At 40.0% G+C, this 15,124-nt stretch overlaps 1 protein-coding gene across 1 annotated transcript in view; it reads right to left on the bottom strand.

Moving 5' to 3' along the window:
* Rttn (rotatin) overlaps positions 1–15,124 on the bottom strand; it is a 246,542-nt gene that overhangs the window by 203,696 nt on the left and 27,722 nt on the right. Inside the window, 6 exon segments of the mRNA XM_051163892.1 lie at positions 2,792–2,931; positions 4,765–4,881; positions 5,280–5,405; positions 6,784–6,910; positions 8,556–8,668; positions 10,097–10,309. Coding sequence (XP_051019849.1) covers positions 2,792–2,931; positions 4,765–4,881; positions 5,280–5,405; positions 6,784–6,910; positions 8,556–8,668; positions 10,097–10,309 — 836 coding nt within the window.

Here is a 15,124-nt window from a genome sequence, read left to right as displayed (position 1 = left end):
CGCACCCCTTTAATTCCAGCACTCAGGAAGCAGAGGCAGGTGGATCGCTGTGAGTGTGAGGCCAGCCTGGTCTACAGAGTGAGTCTAGGACAGCCAAGGCTACACAGAGAAATCATGTCTCGAGAAACATAAATAAATAAATAAATAAATAAATAATAAAGTAAAAAACACAGTCAACTTCAGTAGGTTAATCTCAATGGCAGACCTGTAGCCCCAGCTGCTCAAGGATACAACAGAAGGTTCTCTTGAACACAGGCATTTAAGTGAACCTGGGCAACACAGTGATGAAGCCAGTCTGAAAACAGAATTGCAAGATGTGGTGGTTTGAAGGAGACTGGTTCCCAGGAGCTCATCTATTTGAATGCATGTTCTGCATTTGGTGGTCACGTTTGGGAAGGATTCAGAGTGTGGCCTTGTTGGAGGAGACTGGAGACTCCTAGATGTTGAAGGTGTCAGAGCCACGAGATATATGCTTAGGAAATACACAAGCAGGGAGCAGAACCAGCCCGAGAGAGAGACACGTATGTTGCCGTCAGCAAAACTGGAAGAGCAGAGCCGCCTTAAACACAGGGTACAGAGTCAGGATTTGGAGTTTGTCATGCTGGGTCTCAGTCTTGATTTGGTTCAGTGTCTCCTCACTCGGTCCCCTCTCCTCTCTTCGGAATGGTAAGGTATATTTTGTGATATTGTATTTGAGAGTATAATCATTTGCTTTTTGCTTTTACAGTAAGGTTACAATTAAGAGACTGCCTTGAGTCTCAAACAAGACTCTGGACTTTTAAACAGGGCTGAAACTGAAAGGCTATGAGGATTTTTGAAGTTGAACTAAATGCACTTTACATTTTGATATGGCTACAAAGCATCTGGAGGCCAGGGAACAGGATGTGGTGATGGACGTGGATGAGAATGACCCCAAAGGCTCAGGAACCCTTGGTCTGTACTTGCTGTGACGAGGTGTGGCCTTGTTAGAGAAGATGAGCTCAGTGGGAGACACCTCCCCCATCACACCCCAGCCCTCAGGGCTGTGGATCAGGTGTAAGCTCTCGGCTAGTTCTTTGGGACATGACTGCCTGTCTGCTGCCAGGCTCCCCACCAAAATGCTCATAGTCTCTAACCCTCTGGAATCGTGATCCCAAATTAAGTGCTTTCTTGATAGGTTGCCTTGGTCATGCTGTCTTGTCACATTAATAGAAAAGTAAGTAAGACAGAAGAGATAGAAAGGCAGCATAGGAAGGAAGCCTAGACATTAACCTGGTGCTGTTGTTTCTTCTAAGCCAATGCCAGAGATAAGAAAGATAAAAAAAAAAATTGTGTGTCTTCCTTTCTAGCATATAAACTTGGCATGTTTTTAGGTTTGGCATTTCCTGCCGGAATCCAGTTACTGCACTATTTCTGTGCTTCTCTCAACTATGCTCACACACCCTGTGAGGATATAAAGATTAGCCAGCAGACAGGGTTCCAGCTTCACTGAGTTTACAGATGGGATACAAATTAATCCGATGAAGAAAATGACTAAGCTAAATGATGTTAAGTTATTTTCTCCTACTCAAAGAGAGTTCAGACCTTGTTCATGCATCCTATTGAGAACGTCTTTGCTTACTGGAGACCTTGGGCCCCTGTGACCTTTGTGATTCTTCACTGTCAATTTCTAGATTTAGAATCACCATAGAAACATCTCTGGCACGTTTATGAGGGTGTGTCCAGACAGGTTTTCCTGAGGTGGGAAGACCCACCCTAATCATGAACAGTAGACTCCCATGAGCTATGGTTCTCGGTTGAATAAAAAGAACATGAGCTAAGCACCAGCACTCGTCTACACACGTGATGACTACATGTGCAGTGTGGTCAGCTGCTTCAAACTGCTGCGGCCTCCCCACTGTGACAGATGGTAACCAGAAGCTACGAGCCAAACAAGCCCTTCCTCTCTTAAGTCGCTTTTGTTAGATATTTTGTCAGAGAATGAAGAAAAATAACTAATCTACCTATGAGAACGATGAATATACTTTTATGTTGCCTTACCAAAGGCCAGTGCTGGCTAAGTGAAAAAGAGGACAGTACTAGAATAAGAACTGCTAGGGCTTCCCCAGGAGCTCGGCAGTCCTCACAGAAGGCAGCCCCAAGGAGCGTGCTGACTGTCTGGCCTGCTTCTTCCTGCACCACACGTCACGTCACACTGCACAGACATCTGCAGGGTCTCTTCCTTTCGCTCCTTTAGTGCTTTATTTCCACAAAGTTCTCTATCTTCAGGGAAAACAAAATTATCTGTCTGAAAATAATGTCTGTGGATGGACAACTGGCTCAGAGTTTAAGAGCACTTACTGCTGGTCCACAGGACACAGTTTGAGTCCAGCACCCAAGACAGGCAGCTCTCAACTGCCTTTAACTCCAGCTCTCAAAAGATCCAGTGCCTCTGGCCTTCGTGGCCACCCACAAGCAGACACATACACATGTATACCACAAACAAATACATATATACCACAAACAGACACATACATATATATATACCCATTATTAAAAGTAAAAAGTTTAAGATTGCTCAGGCTAGAAAAACGGCTCCCCAGGTAAGAGCACTTGCTGTTCTTTTCCCAGAGCCCACATGGTAGCTCACAGCCACCCTAACTCCAGTACCAGGGGTCTACTGGCCTCTCCTGCCCTCTAGAGCACTACACACAAATGTGGGTTACAGAAATATGTGCAGGCAAAACATTTATACATATAAAATAAAAAAGCAATAAAATAAACATTTTAAGTAAACTAATTAAATATAAAAGACTGTTCCTCCTGTACTCACGAAGATTTTTTCACTAGCAGAAGTCGCAGGATAGACTTCAGCCGGGTAGTAGAGGGGAGAATGCCTTCTCCAGGCTCAGAACTTGCTTTGCTTAGAAGGAGAATGCAGTTGCCTAAAGGACCTTCTGTATCAGCATGGCCCTAAAAATTGTTTAAGAGAAACTATCATTCTGTTTTATTAAGTTTTCCACTTGAAAATAAGAGTAAGTATACAGGCACGTCATGCAATTCATTAATTCTTTCTAAGTCAGTTAAATAACAGAGCCTCTTTTGAAAATAACCTATGTGAAATAAAGGGCTAAAATAAAACTAAATTAAAAGTAAAATAGAATTTTAAAGTACATTTTAAGGAAAATATGCTGATATTCCTGTTTTCCAAGATCCCAGCAGTAGCACCTCCATACCTGACACACTTGACAGATCTTTAGTGCTCTCCAAACAGAACAAAGCAGGAGTGCTACAGGAACTCCATGTGGAAAACAGACTAAAACCTATGTGTTCACTGAGAACAGATAACCACTGTCCATAGGAAGTTGTAGTCTGTTTCCAGTAAACTACAGCCATTTCTTGTACATAATTGTTTTACTCCAAGTAACACAGTGTGGAGAACACGAAAGTGAGAAAAGAGAATGTTTCTGAAGCTCATTCTTAGGTGTCCTTCTAAGTTTTAACTGTCAACTTGACACAGTCTAGTCTTCTGAGAAGAAAGCTTGAACCAAAGTACTACATTGGCCAGATCTGCCCGTGGGTATGTCAGTGGGGTTGTCTTGATTAGTCACTGAGGCAGAAGGGTGCAGCCCACTGTGGGCAGCCACAGAGGAGCACTCCTCCATGGTCCCTCCATGGACCCCCTTGATGATGGGCTGTGACCTGGGAGCTTAAGGCAAATAAACCCTCCCTCTTGCTACTTGCTTATGGCCAAGACGCTTGTTACAGCAACAACAAAAAAACTGAAATGGAAACTGTGGAAGGGAAGGATAAATAAAAGTCACTTTTCTTCATGACACTAGACAAAAGCTTTCTCCACATTCTGATCCTTCCTAACAGGTGAGCCAGCTGCAAACCTTGCCTTTCTCAGACAAGCCACCTGAGATTTTAGAGCAGAGTATCTTATCCCACACCAAGACACCTACAAGAGGGTCCTATGTAATACATACAAATATATTTTTGAATGTGAATTTTTTATCATGGAAACAATATATTTTATAGTAATTTGACAGTTGTTCAGTTTCAAAGATAAAGATAATTACATACTTAGAACCAAACAACCCTGGGACAGGAGGGATGACGACGGTTCAGCTGTAAAGAGCACTTCTGACTGAAGTTCAGTTCTCAGCACCCACATCAGCCAGCTCATAACTGACTATCACCCCGTTTCCAGGTGATCTGACACCTCTTCCTGGTCTCCATGGGTACCCACACATACATACACTCATACAAACACATATATACACATAAATAAAACTTAATTAAAATAAGTAAAGGTTTGTGGGTCTCAGCTCTGCCTTTCCATCCAAGGGAGGTAGGACCCTAAACTTCCCTCATTCTGTCAATGCCCAGAAGGACTGCTTAAGAAAACTTTGTGCCTAGAAGCTCATTAATCAAAGTATTACTCTAATTAAATACATGCACAAATAGAATTCATGCGGCCAGCCTATTATGCAACGTCTGCCTAACAAGGATTGCTGGCTTTGCCTCAAAGCCTTTATAAAAGGTTGAGCTCTATTTTGCACAGTCAGTACTTTTTGACCTCCCACCCAGATATGTAAAGTCTACACGGGCAAATTAGCTATCCTTGTCTAAGCTTCTGGCAGAGACAAGACAGTCGCCCACTTCCTGCTCACTTATCCCCAGTGCCTTCACAGCTCCGCTTCATCTTTCTCACACTGCGCCAGCTCTGCTGTTTGCATGCTTTTACATCACTGACAACCAGCCGAAGATAAATGTCTCATAAAAATGAATTGCACAGAGTACCTGTAGCACTGGCATGACAGGACAGAGAGATTCGATAAACTTGTTCCAGGTCAGTGCTGTCATCATCAATCGTCCCTGAAGCAGATACAACAGAATGGCCTTGGCAGCAGCATTCACCTGCTCAACAACAGACACGGCCATACCATGAGATGAGCCAGGAAGTCCTCTCAGCGGAACTGTTCCCCTCGCCACACACCATCTATACGCTGGTACTGTGAGTCCTCTCCCTGACTGGTTTCTGCTAGTTTACCTGAAGTAACAATGACTCTGCAGCTCCCTATGTCTAAGAGGAAATGTAAGTAAAACGTTGAGCTGATTCTGTGGGATCAAGTGCATTCTAAATTTTCATTCACCCAGATTAGCTAACATTTCTTTTTATATAAATGCTATCAGAACTGAACTAATACATCAAGTGCACATTTCGTTGTAGCTTCTCATCAGGCTGTTCAGTTCTATCAGAGCATCTCTCTGACGTGATAGAGTAATCTTTTGCCCGTATTTTTAACATATTATACCTCAGGGTTGGGTTCTTGAATACCAAATGCAGAGATTTCATACAGAACTTTTGGATGAAGCAGAAAATGAATTCCACTACAAAGTGAAGATACAGGTTTAGTGACATTATGGACACCTAAACATTCCTGTAAAATAATACAAATATTTTGAAATTAGTGAATGATTTTTCTAAGAGTCCTCTTTCTTCTATTTATAATATATTTCCAATTTTAGTTTTCACATCATTGAAAAGTTTTTTAGCTAGTTAGATGTTCTACTTAACTTAAAATCTATACGGGCTATATAATGCTCAAAGAGCAGTCTTCACAAACAACCAAACTATCATAACCTCTAAATGTCAACAGATATAAATGATATGACAAAACTCTAAAACCTTAAACCTGATGTGTTTAATTTGTGACTTCATTTACTGAGGCTTTTAAAAGAAAAACAAAATTCAAATAATAAAAAAGACAGAAAGAAAAAGTATTGGGGAAAAAATACATGAAGAAGCATATGAAAAAAGGAAACATTAAATCCTTTCTCAAGTATAAAAGAAAATGTTTTCCTAGAAGCTATTTAATGTGAGAGAGCAGAAGTAATCCTGAATATTAATAGAATGTAACTACAATAGGTGGAAGCACACATAATAATGAGTCACAAACCTAAACTCAACTTCTTTCATACTGCAAATTACTGTCCTTACAACTACTAACAATTCACAGGTCAAAAGATACACATGTGATCTCACATACATACCTATATGCATATATATATTATTTTTATTTTTAACTATTATTGCCACAAAAAAAAACCACTTTAAACTTTTAACAGGTAACGCTTCAGCCTCAATGTTTAAAGATAGCTATCACTTCCTTAAGATACACACAATTCCCTGAGCTTCATTTTATTCATCCATAAATGTAGTAATTCCCTCTGTAAACCTTCTATGGCCATCTCCTAAATATACTACCAATATTATAGCTTTAAAATCACCTCAGATAGGCACAGTGCCACCTGAGCACCATGGATTAAAAATCCCAGCACTGAGGATTAAAACCCTTGGTTCAGTAAAAAGGAGATTCAACCTGAATAGTCATCATTAAGGAAAAGGAAGTAAGTCTAAACTTATAATAGTAAAGATGAACTACCTATGTAGATCTCAAATCCTTCAGATAAACGAAACACTTGGCAAAAACTTGTATAGTAGGAAACTCTATTTTAGATGCACAAAACAATACGTGTAATTTATAAAGGCATGCAAGGACTATAGTAAGCATACATAATAAAAGCACAGATGGGAAGACACCAACACCACGAGTAGCTGTGGAACCGTAGTAGTGTTTCTATTAATGTGAAAACAGATCAGAATGAAGAATGGCAAAACTGCAAACACTCGTTACACCTGCAGATCTAGTTGTTAGATCTATAGTGCAACCTTCTCAGAGCTGACTAATGACCACCATCTACTTATGGAATACAGTTCTTAGCGCTAACACAAAAACAAGCAAAAGAAAACTCCACCTTCACAATCTCCAGGCAGCACTGATAAGTCTCCACCTTCACCTGTAGCATTGGGTGAGCCAGCATGTGGAGAAATACCTTCTGACTCTCTCCCTGGAGCAATGGACTGGCCTGTGCAGACTTCCAGCTGGGAAAAAGGAAAACAGCCAAAATATTGGATGCCAACAGTGGATTACAAAGCAGGTTGGAAGAGATCCCCTCCTGCTGCAGTTCCTTTATGTGACATCTTTCCTTAATTAGTGAGATTAGCATGAACTTTCCAGGCATACTGGAGAATATATATATATATATATTCTCTCTAAAGAACATAGGGAGGGGCCTGTTGGCACTCAGAGGAAGGCTAGCAGGCTACCAAGAAGAGACTTGATACCCTATGAGCATATACAGGGGGAGGAAATCCCCCTCAGTTACAGTCATAGGGGAGGGGAGTAAGGGGAAAATGGGAGGGAGGGAGGAATGGGAGCATACAAGGGATGGGATAACAACTGAGATGTAATACGAATAAATTAATAAAGTATATTTTTAAAAAAGAGAAGATAGAGAGAAAGAAACAAAATGGGCGCATCCTTAAAAACTCACACTTGCAGCCAGGCATGGTGACACATACCTTCAAGCCCAGCACTCAGGACACAGGGGCAGGCAAATCACTAAGTTCCACCCTCGACTACATAGAAAGTTCCAGGCTAGCCAAGGCTTCTTAGTGAGAACTCATACAAAAATTAATAAATAAATAAAAATTTTAATTAAAAAAAATCTCTGGACTTGAGCCAGTGAAATGGCTTAGAGGGTAGAGGTGCTTATCACACAAACCTGATGACCTGAGTTCAATTCCCAGATCTTACAGAAAGAGAGAACTTATTCCCCAAAATCATCCTCGTATCTCCACACATCACGGCATGTGTGTACCCATATTACACACACATACACATTAATTTAAAAAAAATAAAATTCGGGCCAGACATGGTGGCACACGCCTTTAATCCCAGCACTCGAAAGGCAGAGGCAGGCGGATTGCTGTGAGTTCAAGGCCAGCCTGATCTACAAAAGAATCCAAGAAAGCCAAGGATACACAGAGAGACCCTGTCTCGAAAAAAACCAAAAAATATAAAAATAAAATATAATTCAAATGTTTGGCATATTGTGGGATTTATCATAGAGGTCCATTCTAACATCTCAAAGTAAACTGACCAATGCATAATGCTTTCTAAAAATATGTTGAAGAAAATTAGTAATTTTATAACATTTATCAAAAAGAAATCTTAAACTTGGGGAATTATTTCTGTCTTGAGTTTAGTTTTTTGAGACTAGGTCTGACTGTGCAGTAAGTGCGACTTTGAACTCCAAGTGTGTCTCCTGCTTCTGTGTCCTGAGCATTGGGCCTATAAATGTGACCCAGAACCTTGAATTATTAAAGTAATAACTGTTTGAGTAGTTGACAGGGACACTACAAATGCACACAAATCCAAGAACTACTCGTTTTTCTTACAGGCACAACATTGTTAAAGTTGACTCTTGAATAAAGCAGTTAACTAGCTTCATGAAGATATACAATTTAATAGTGCAACCCATAAAGCAATTTAAACTAAAGTAGGAAACGTGTAAGTTCAGTTTCATTTATATTATTCCTATGCGTACATACCCACGTTCATGCATGTTATTCCTAAATATGTATATGCATGCCACACATCCAATCCCCACACATGCACATGGACCCATGAGCATCCACACACTGTCCTTTATTAATATTGTCACAGTTAAAAAGGAAACATTACATCTTTGAGCAAATGTGGATGATTTCCTTTATCAGGGGGGAATGCTGATGATAGGGAAAGCTCCGCAAGGCTTGGTCTGCCAGCTCCACTAATTCTAGGAGATTCTTTTCTCCCTGCAATAAAAGAGAAAAAAAAGATAGGAAATACGATGTTCATATAGATTAAAATTCTCATAGTTAACTAACTATTTTCAAGAAATTAAATAATTCAGAGACCATGTTTGCATTTAAGTCCAATTTCTGAAGACTCAATCTAAAAATATCAACCTAGAGGGCAAAGAGTAGGGGAAATCCTAGTGAAATGTCCCCTCAGACTGTTCATTATTTGGGGTTCCTTTGCTCATTTGTGACCTCTGTGACGAAAAGAGTAGTGTATTTTCTCACCTATCATCCTGGCAAGTTCTGGAAACAAGAAGGCACCTAAATGTACACAGACAAAAGACTGCAGAACGCACAAAAATGGCCACTTAAAGATGCAATTGAAAATTGCAAAAGAAGAAACAGGAAGCAAGTGGCATCAAGAAGTGACACACACACACAAAAAAGGGCCACACCAGGTAGCTCAGACCTTCATCCCACCTGCTGAGGAGGCTGAGGCAGGGGGCCAAGTGTAAGGCCCAACAGGACTACAAAACAAACTCAAGGCTACTCTGATCAATTTAGAAAAACAAACAGCAAAATAAACAAAATGGGTTGGAGGCTCAGTTCAGCTCCAGCAGTGAAATGCTAACCTAACAAGTACAAGGCTTGAGAGTCCATCCCAGTACAGGGAAAGGTGGTAAGAGAGGAAATACAGCAAAATTATGAAAAAATCATAATGAATAAGTAAAGGAAAATTATAAACACAAGGTTGACAGATACCCTCAAAAGGAGTCAGAACTGTTCACATGCCCTTCAGGACCCACTTAGACATTCTGAGGTGCTACTTATGCTTCTATCCAAGGGAGTGTCATCTCCGGGACCCATCTGTGCGATCCACTGGCCTTTCAGTATAATATGCTATGTTTCAACAATATTTTTAAATGAGATAAGTGGAAATAATTACTGCTTGGCTATTATACTTTAAGACACCCACTGTCTTACACATAATAACAAGAATATGATTATCAGCTACAAAAATAATGGGTTCTTCATAAAAACATGTAGTAACTGTCATAAAAGATAAAAACAAAATTTTATCTACAACTCTAAGTATGCATTAATGTAACTCTCATAATTCTGATCAAATCAATCACCACTCAGTTCCCACACTATGAGACATTTATCCAGGTACTTTGTAAGACATAATGGTTACCACTTTCTGAAATCACTAATTCTATGAACATACACTATTCAGGATGCTACTGTCTCTGTGTTGCTTTTGTACAAATTACATCCTTATTTTAATCATACTATATACACATTCAATAAAAAATGTATCACATTTTTATCAAATATCAACAAGAAATTTACTTGTTGAATGTCTATCAGTTAGAATATTATAGGTTAGATTTTTCTAAGCACGTCACCAAAAATATTTAAAAGAATTGCAAAATATTTTACCTCTTTCCCCACATCAGATAGGAAGTTACAGGCACATTCAATTGAATAAACAGTCTCTGCAGTTCGCTTATAAATGCTGTAGTTTTTAGAATCCAGCTGTTCCAAATAAGCCACAACAGCGTCATGAATCTCTGGATATTCCAAAGAAATAGGCATGTCCAAAGAGACAAGGAATAGTGCTGTTGACACAGACTCCGGCAAAAACTCACTCGCCTTGATTAAAAAAAAAAAAAAAAAAGTTAATAATCTTCTAAAGTGCTTTTTTAGAAACAAACTGTATGCTCTAAGTTGAGTCTCTTTCTTATTAATTCTCTATCAAAAACCTATCCTTTTCAAGACAAAATTGTACTTCCTAAAATATCAACATATCATCTACTTCGTTGTTTTATCCAGAGCAATTTCTCTCTGCCTAGACTGTCTCAGTGCAAATATGGAAAATTGGGTACCTTCCCCCTCCGATACCCAGAGCTGCCGCCCTTGTTTACACCTCCGCTCTGAAGTAAGACTGAGCCAGCTCACTCCTGAGGACACAAACGTGTCCTCTGACATAAAGGAGCATGCAGTGCAGGGCTCACTAACCACACATGAAATAGTACAACACTAACCCAATTCCAAAGTGGTTTATTTGAGCAAATATTAAACTATGCTTTTTTTGCAAGGAAATTCAATATAATATTTCAAACAGTCCCATAAGACTTAATGGAAGACAGACTTATTCTATATATTTTATAATCAAAGTCAATGGATTTAAAACTATAACTAATTTTTAATAATTATAGCTCATGGTAAGATTCTAAGTATTACTTTTAAAAATAAAATGTAGTTTAGTCAATGTCAAAGAAAAATCATTCCACAGGCTAAATAGTATGGCTGAAATACTGTCTTTATTACTTAATTTAATCATTATTTATTTCATGGACATCCTGTTTTAACAATAATCATCACTTTTCTGAAAGTCTAACATTAAGAGCTGGATCATTTAAACAATAGTTGTCAAACAAAGATCAAAAGATAAAGGAATCAAATTTTAAGTTAAAGCCGTGGAAAAACATAGATGCTTAAGAAAGCAGCTATTAGAGAGTCAAAAGAACCCTCACGACACACCCTCTCACCTACAGTTCACTCAACAAATATTACCTCGGCCTTCCCTCTGCCTCCCTGCATGCTGGACACTGTACCACATCCTGGAAACACAGCAGAAGCAAAACAAAATCTCTCCCAATGAAGCTGACATTCCACCGAAGGAGACAGAGAGTAAGCAATGCATTCACAGATGTCAGGTGTGGCTGGGAGCACTAATAAAAAACTAAGCCCGGATCGGAAAGAGAGAGAAGAGTGATGTGGAATGGGTGGGGGTGCGACTGCCCTGAAGCAGCGTGTCGCTCTGTAAGTGACACTGGCGACTGCTCTGAAGCAGCGTATTGCTCTGTAAGTGACACTGCAGTCCTAGTTTGCTTTCTATTCCTCTGATAAACACCATAACCAAATCCAAGTGAGAGGGGGTTAGAGTTTACTCGGATTACCAATTACAAACTATCACCGAAGAAAACCCAGGTGAGGACTTGACGGCAGGAACTGAACCAGGGATGACAGAGAAATACTGTGTACTGACTTGTTTTCCATAGCTTGCTCAGTTTCCTTAAGTACACCTCAGGACTAGCTGCCCCAAAAGTGGCATGGTCCACTTTGCATGGGGCTCTCCCACAACAATCATCTTCAAGAAAATGCTAATCTGGTGGAGGAGGCGGCTCTTCAACTAAGGCTCCCTCCTCCCAGACGCTCCTCCCAGATGCTCCCTCCTCCCAGACGCTCCTCCCAGACGCTCCCTCCTCCCAGACGCTCCTACACAGTAAGTCACCTGCACCAGTCGTGAAACAGACATCAGAACGGGAAACAAGCTCCAAGTAGGCCATTACAGATAGTGCTTAGGGATGGAGATGAACCAGATCAACTGAGGATTTGATCTTCCTTAAGGATTTGCACCCCGATGGAACCCCTGACAGGATGCAAGCAAGCATTGAGACTGCAGTGAACACAGAGTAAAATTCAAAGGTTGAAAACAGACAGACCAATGCAGAGCTTACTGTGATAGCACAGACCAAACAGGACACTGGGTTCAACTCAGGCACTTCACATTGGAGAAACGCTTAACGACTGGACCTTTAACTGAATATACTCTTTACTGAAATCACAAGGTCTATAGGGAGAAAACACTTATGAAGCAAAGAAGTAGGTCTGAGGTGGGGAGTTGGAGAGACACTACCCACGTGAGAGCACTGAATGGAACACTAGAGATACAGAACATGTGTATGACATGAACTATGTATGTGCACGCTTGCCTGGAAATGTAAATCCTAGAACTATAAACAAGAACATCATATTTAAAAACCACATAAGGGAGGATGTTCTATGAGGTCAGTCTCCTAAAGAAGAAAGAATAAGGAAGATAAACACCAGTAAAGGAGAATTGAACACACTGTGCCGAAATAATATAACCTAGAGGGTCTAACTCCACAGTAACTACATTTCTGTTTAAAGGAGTGGTGTCTAACTCTATTGAGAAAAATAATAGCTGGGTTTGAATTCAGCATTGAGCAGAGAACAGAGTACAGAGTACTTGATGAATATTCATTTCTTTCCTTTTCCCCTTTTCCCTCAAGGAGGAACTCTGACATCTTCACTCTGCATATTCGTATCAGAAATTCTGTTATATCAACATCTCTAAACACTGTGAAAAGATGCTAAATTTAATTTTGCATGGCACAGCATTATCTAAGAGCCTGTTAGAAAAGGGACCTCCAGTTTAGAGATGCAGCTCAGTAGCACAGTGCTTGCCCAGCAAGCCCAGGCCCTGTGTCCCCAGCAACAGTAGGTGTGGAGGACAAGAAAGCTTGCCCTTTGGGCCCTACCCTAATGAGTCAGAACATGAAAGACTGGGTTAGCAAGACCTCTAGGAGGTGTTTGCACATCATACTTCAAAATGCGCTGCCCTGAGTCATGCCGTCAGCAGCATCTATGAGGCCTTGCACACATCATTAAAGGCCAAAAGACCTGTTGTGTGAAGGCCTCTTCACTTTTACTTCTGCTTGCAAGCTGAGAAGAATACAAGTATATACCTAAAATACACTTGGATCTTGGATTCTTCTACTTCTGATTCAGGGCAAGTATTTTCAGTTGCACCTCCCCTGCCCCCCCACCCCTCCACCCTCCCCGCCCTCACTCCCCATCCACTGTGCCAAATATTTTTTCAAGTGAAATAACCTTTATCTTATTTCCCAGTCTAGTTCATCCAATTAAAATACTCTTTCACAAGATTATTAATATTTTAACAAAATATGAATACGCTACAAAGTTACTATCAATCAAAAAATATCAACTTAAAAGGAAAACCACTGTGAACATGGCTCAAATTCCTCTCCAGTTGTTATTGAAACCTCACAGGCAGGGGGCAGCAAAACCTCATGTTTCTAAACGAGAGAAATGAGGAGTGATGGAGGAAGAGCATTTGTGTTTAGATGCCACTTAAAGTACTGGGCTATTATTATGTATACAGTGCTCTGCCTGCATGTACATGTGCAGGCCATAGGCATCAGATCACATTATAGATGGTTGTGAGCCACCATGTGGTTGCTCGGAATTGAACTCAGGACCTTTGGAGGAGCAGTCAGTGTCCTTAACCTCTGAGCCATCTCTCCAGCTCAAAAAATAAAATAAAATAAAAGTACTGGGCTAATTAAAGCAACTATAACCAAGTAACCTATAAAAACATTAACTATAATTTCCTGCAATGTCTAAAACTGATCTAGTGAACTTGTAAGTTAAAAATGTACTATGAAAAATTACAAATATGATTTATCTTCAGAAAAACAAAGAAAAAAACAATGGCAATATATTATATATCTTAAATATTATTAGAAAATAGAATCAAAACTATATTCTCCACAAGATTCTAGGAACAAAACTAAAAATGGCTAATAACTAAGGCCAACAAAAAAAGCACAGAAAGCAATTCTCTAGTTGTCATGGTCTCCTATGCCATCTGTGGTGATACATTTTTTTCTGAAAATATCTCTTGACTTCAAAGAATGTAAACTTTTCAAGGCCTTGCCATCACACTTATCATGTGTCTTGGGATCATGTAAGACTGCGTGCTTCACTTGCTGCCCTACTATGCACTCAGCCAGACTTGAACAAGTCACCAAGCATGTTATGCCCTGCACTTTCCATGTTCTCAGCTTGTACAAGCTAAGTGCAGTGTGAGTCCTAAGTTACACACTCTTGTATGCTCCTAATCCATAATAATGTGTTGTGTTGTGGTAATCATTTGATGAAAGCACATAGTAGGTTGAAAGCAACCTTAAAATAAATATTCACTATAAATATTAAAAGCAACCTGTGGATATAGATTGATAACTGTTTGCACTACTGAGTGCTATTCGGGGTCAATAACTTACTCACTTATAAAGAATTTTTATTCCTAGCCCATGCTGTTTCCTGCACTGCTCAATAAATACAGAGAAAAGCTCTTTGTTAGGATAGGCATGACAAACATCAGACACAGACACACGGACATCTGACACAGGCACAGGCACAACTATAGGCAACAGACACAGACACGCACACAACAGACAGAGGATAGATAGACCAATAGCTACAAACCACAAGCAGGCAAGAGCACAGAAAGACAAGAGGAGAATTAAAATTTGGACTCACACTTGGTTAAACTAATCCAAGAGGATGTTCCTTTGTTTTCATTTCCAAATGGTCTATTAATGCATATTGGTGCCCTCTAAGATTATCTTTAATGCATTAACCGACACACCTTCATTAAAATAGGCTACATTTTTTATAATAGCTACACTATAGAATACCTGAATGGTGTGTGAGATTTTACCATTAATAGTCAGGGTGACTGAGACGGCTTAGTATGTAAAGGCACCTGCCACCTGTCTGTCCACCTGAGCTCAGTCCTCAGGACCCACAGTGCACAGAGAGCCAATGCCCACAAGTAACAGTCTGAGCCACCGT

Source organism: Acomys russatus, chromosome 20 (genome assembly GCF_903995435.1).
Source record: "Acomys russatus chromosome 20, mAcoRus1.1, whole genome shotgun sequence".
Taxonomy (NCBI): domain Eukaryota; kingdom Metazoa; phylum Chordata; class Mammalia; order Rodentia; family Muridae; genus Acomys; species Acomys russatus.
Note: the sequence above shows the minus strand (reverse complement) of the source record. Positions and strands in the feature narration are given on the sequence as shown.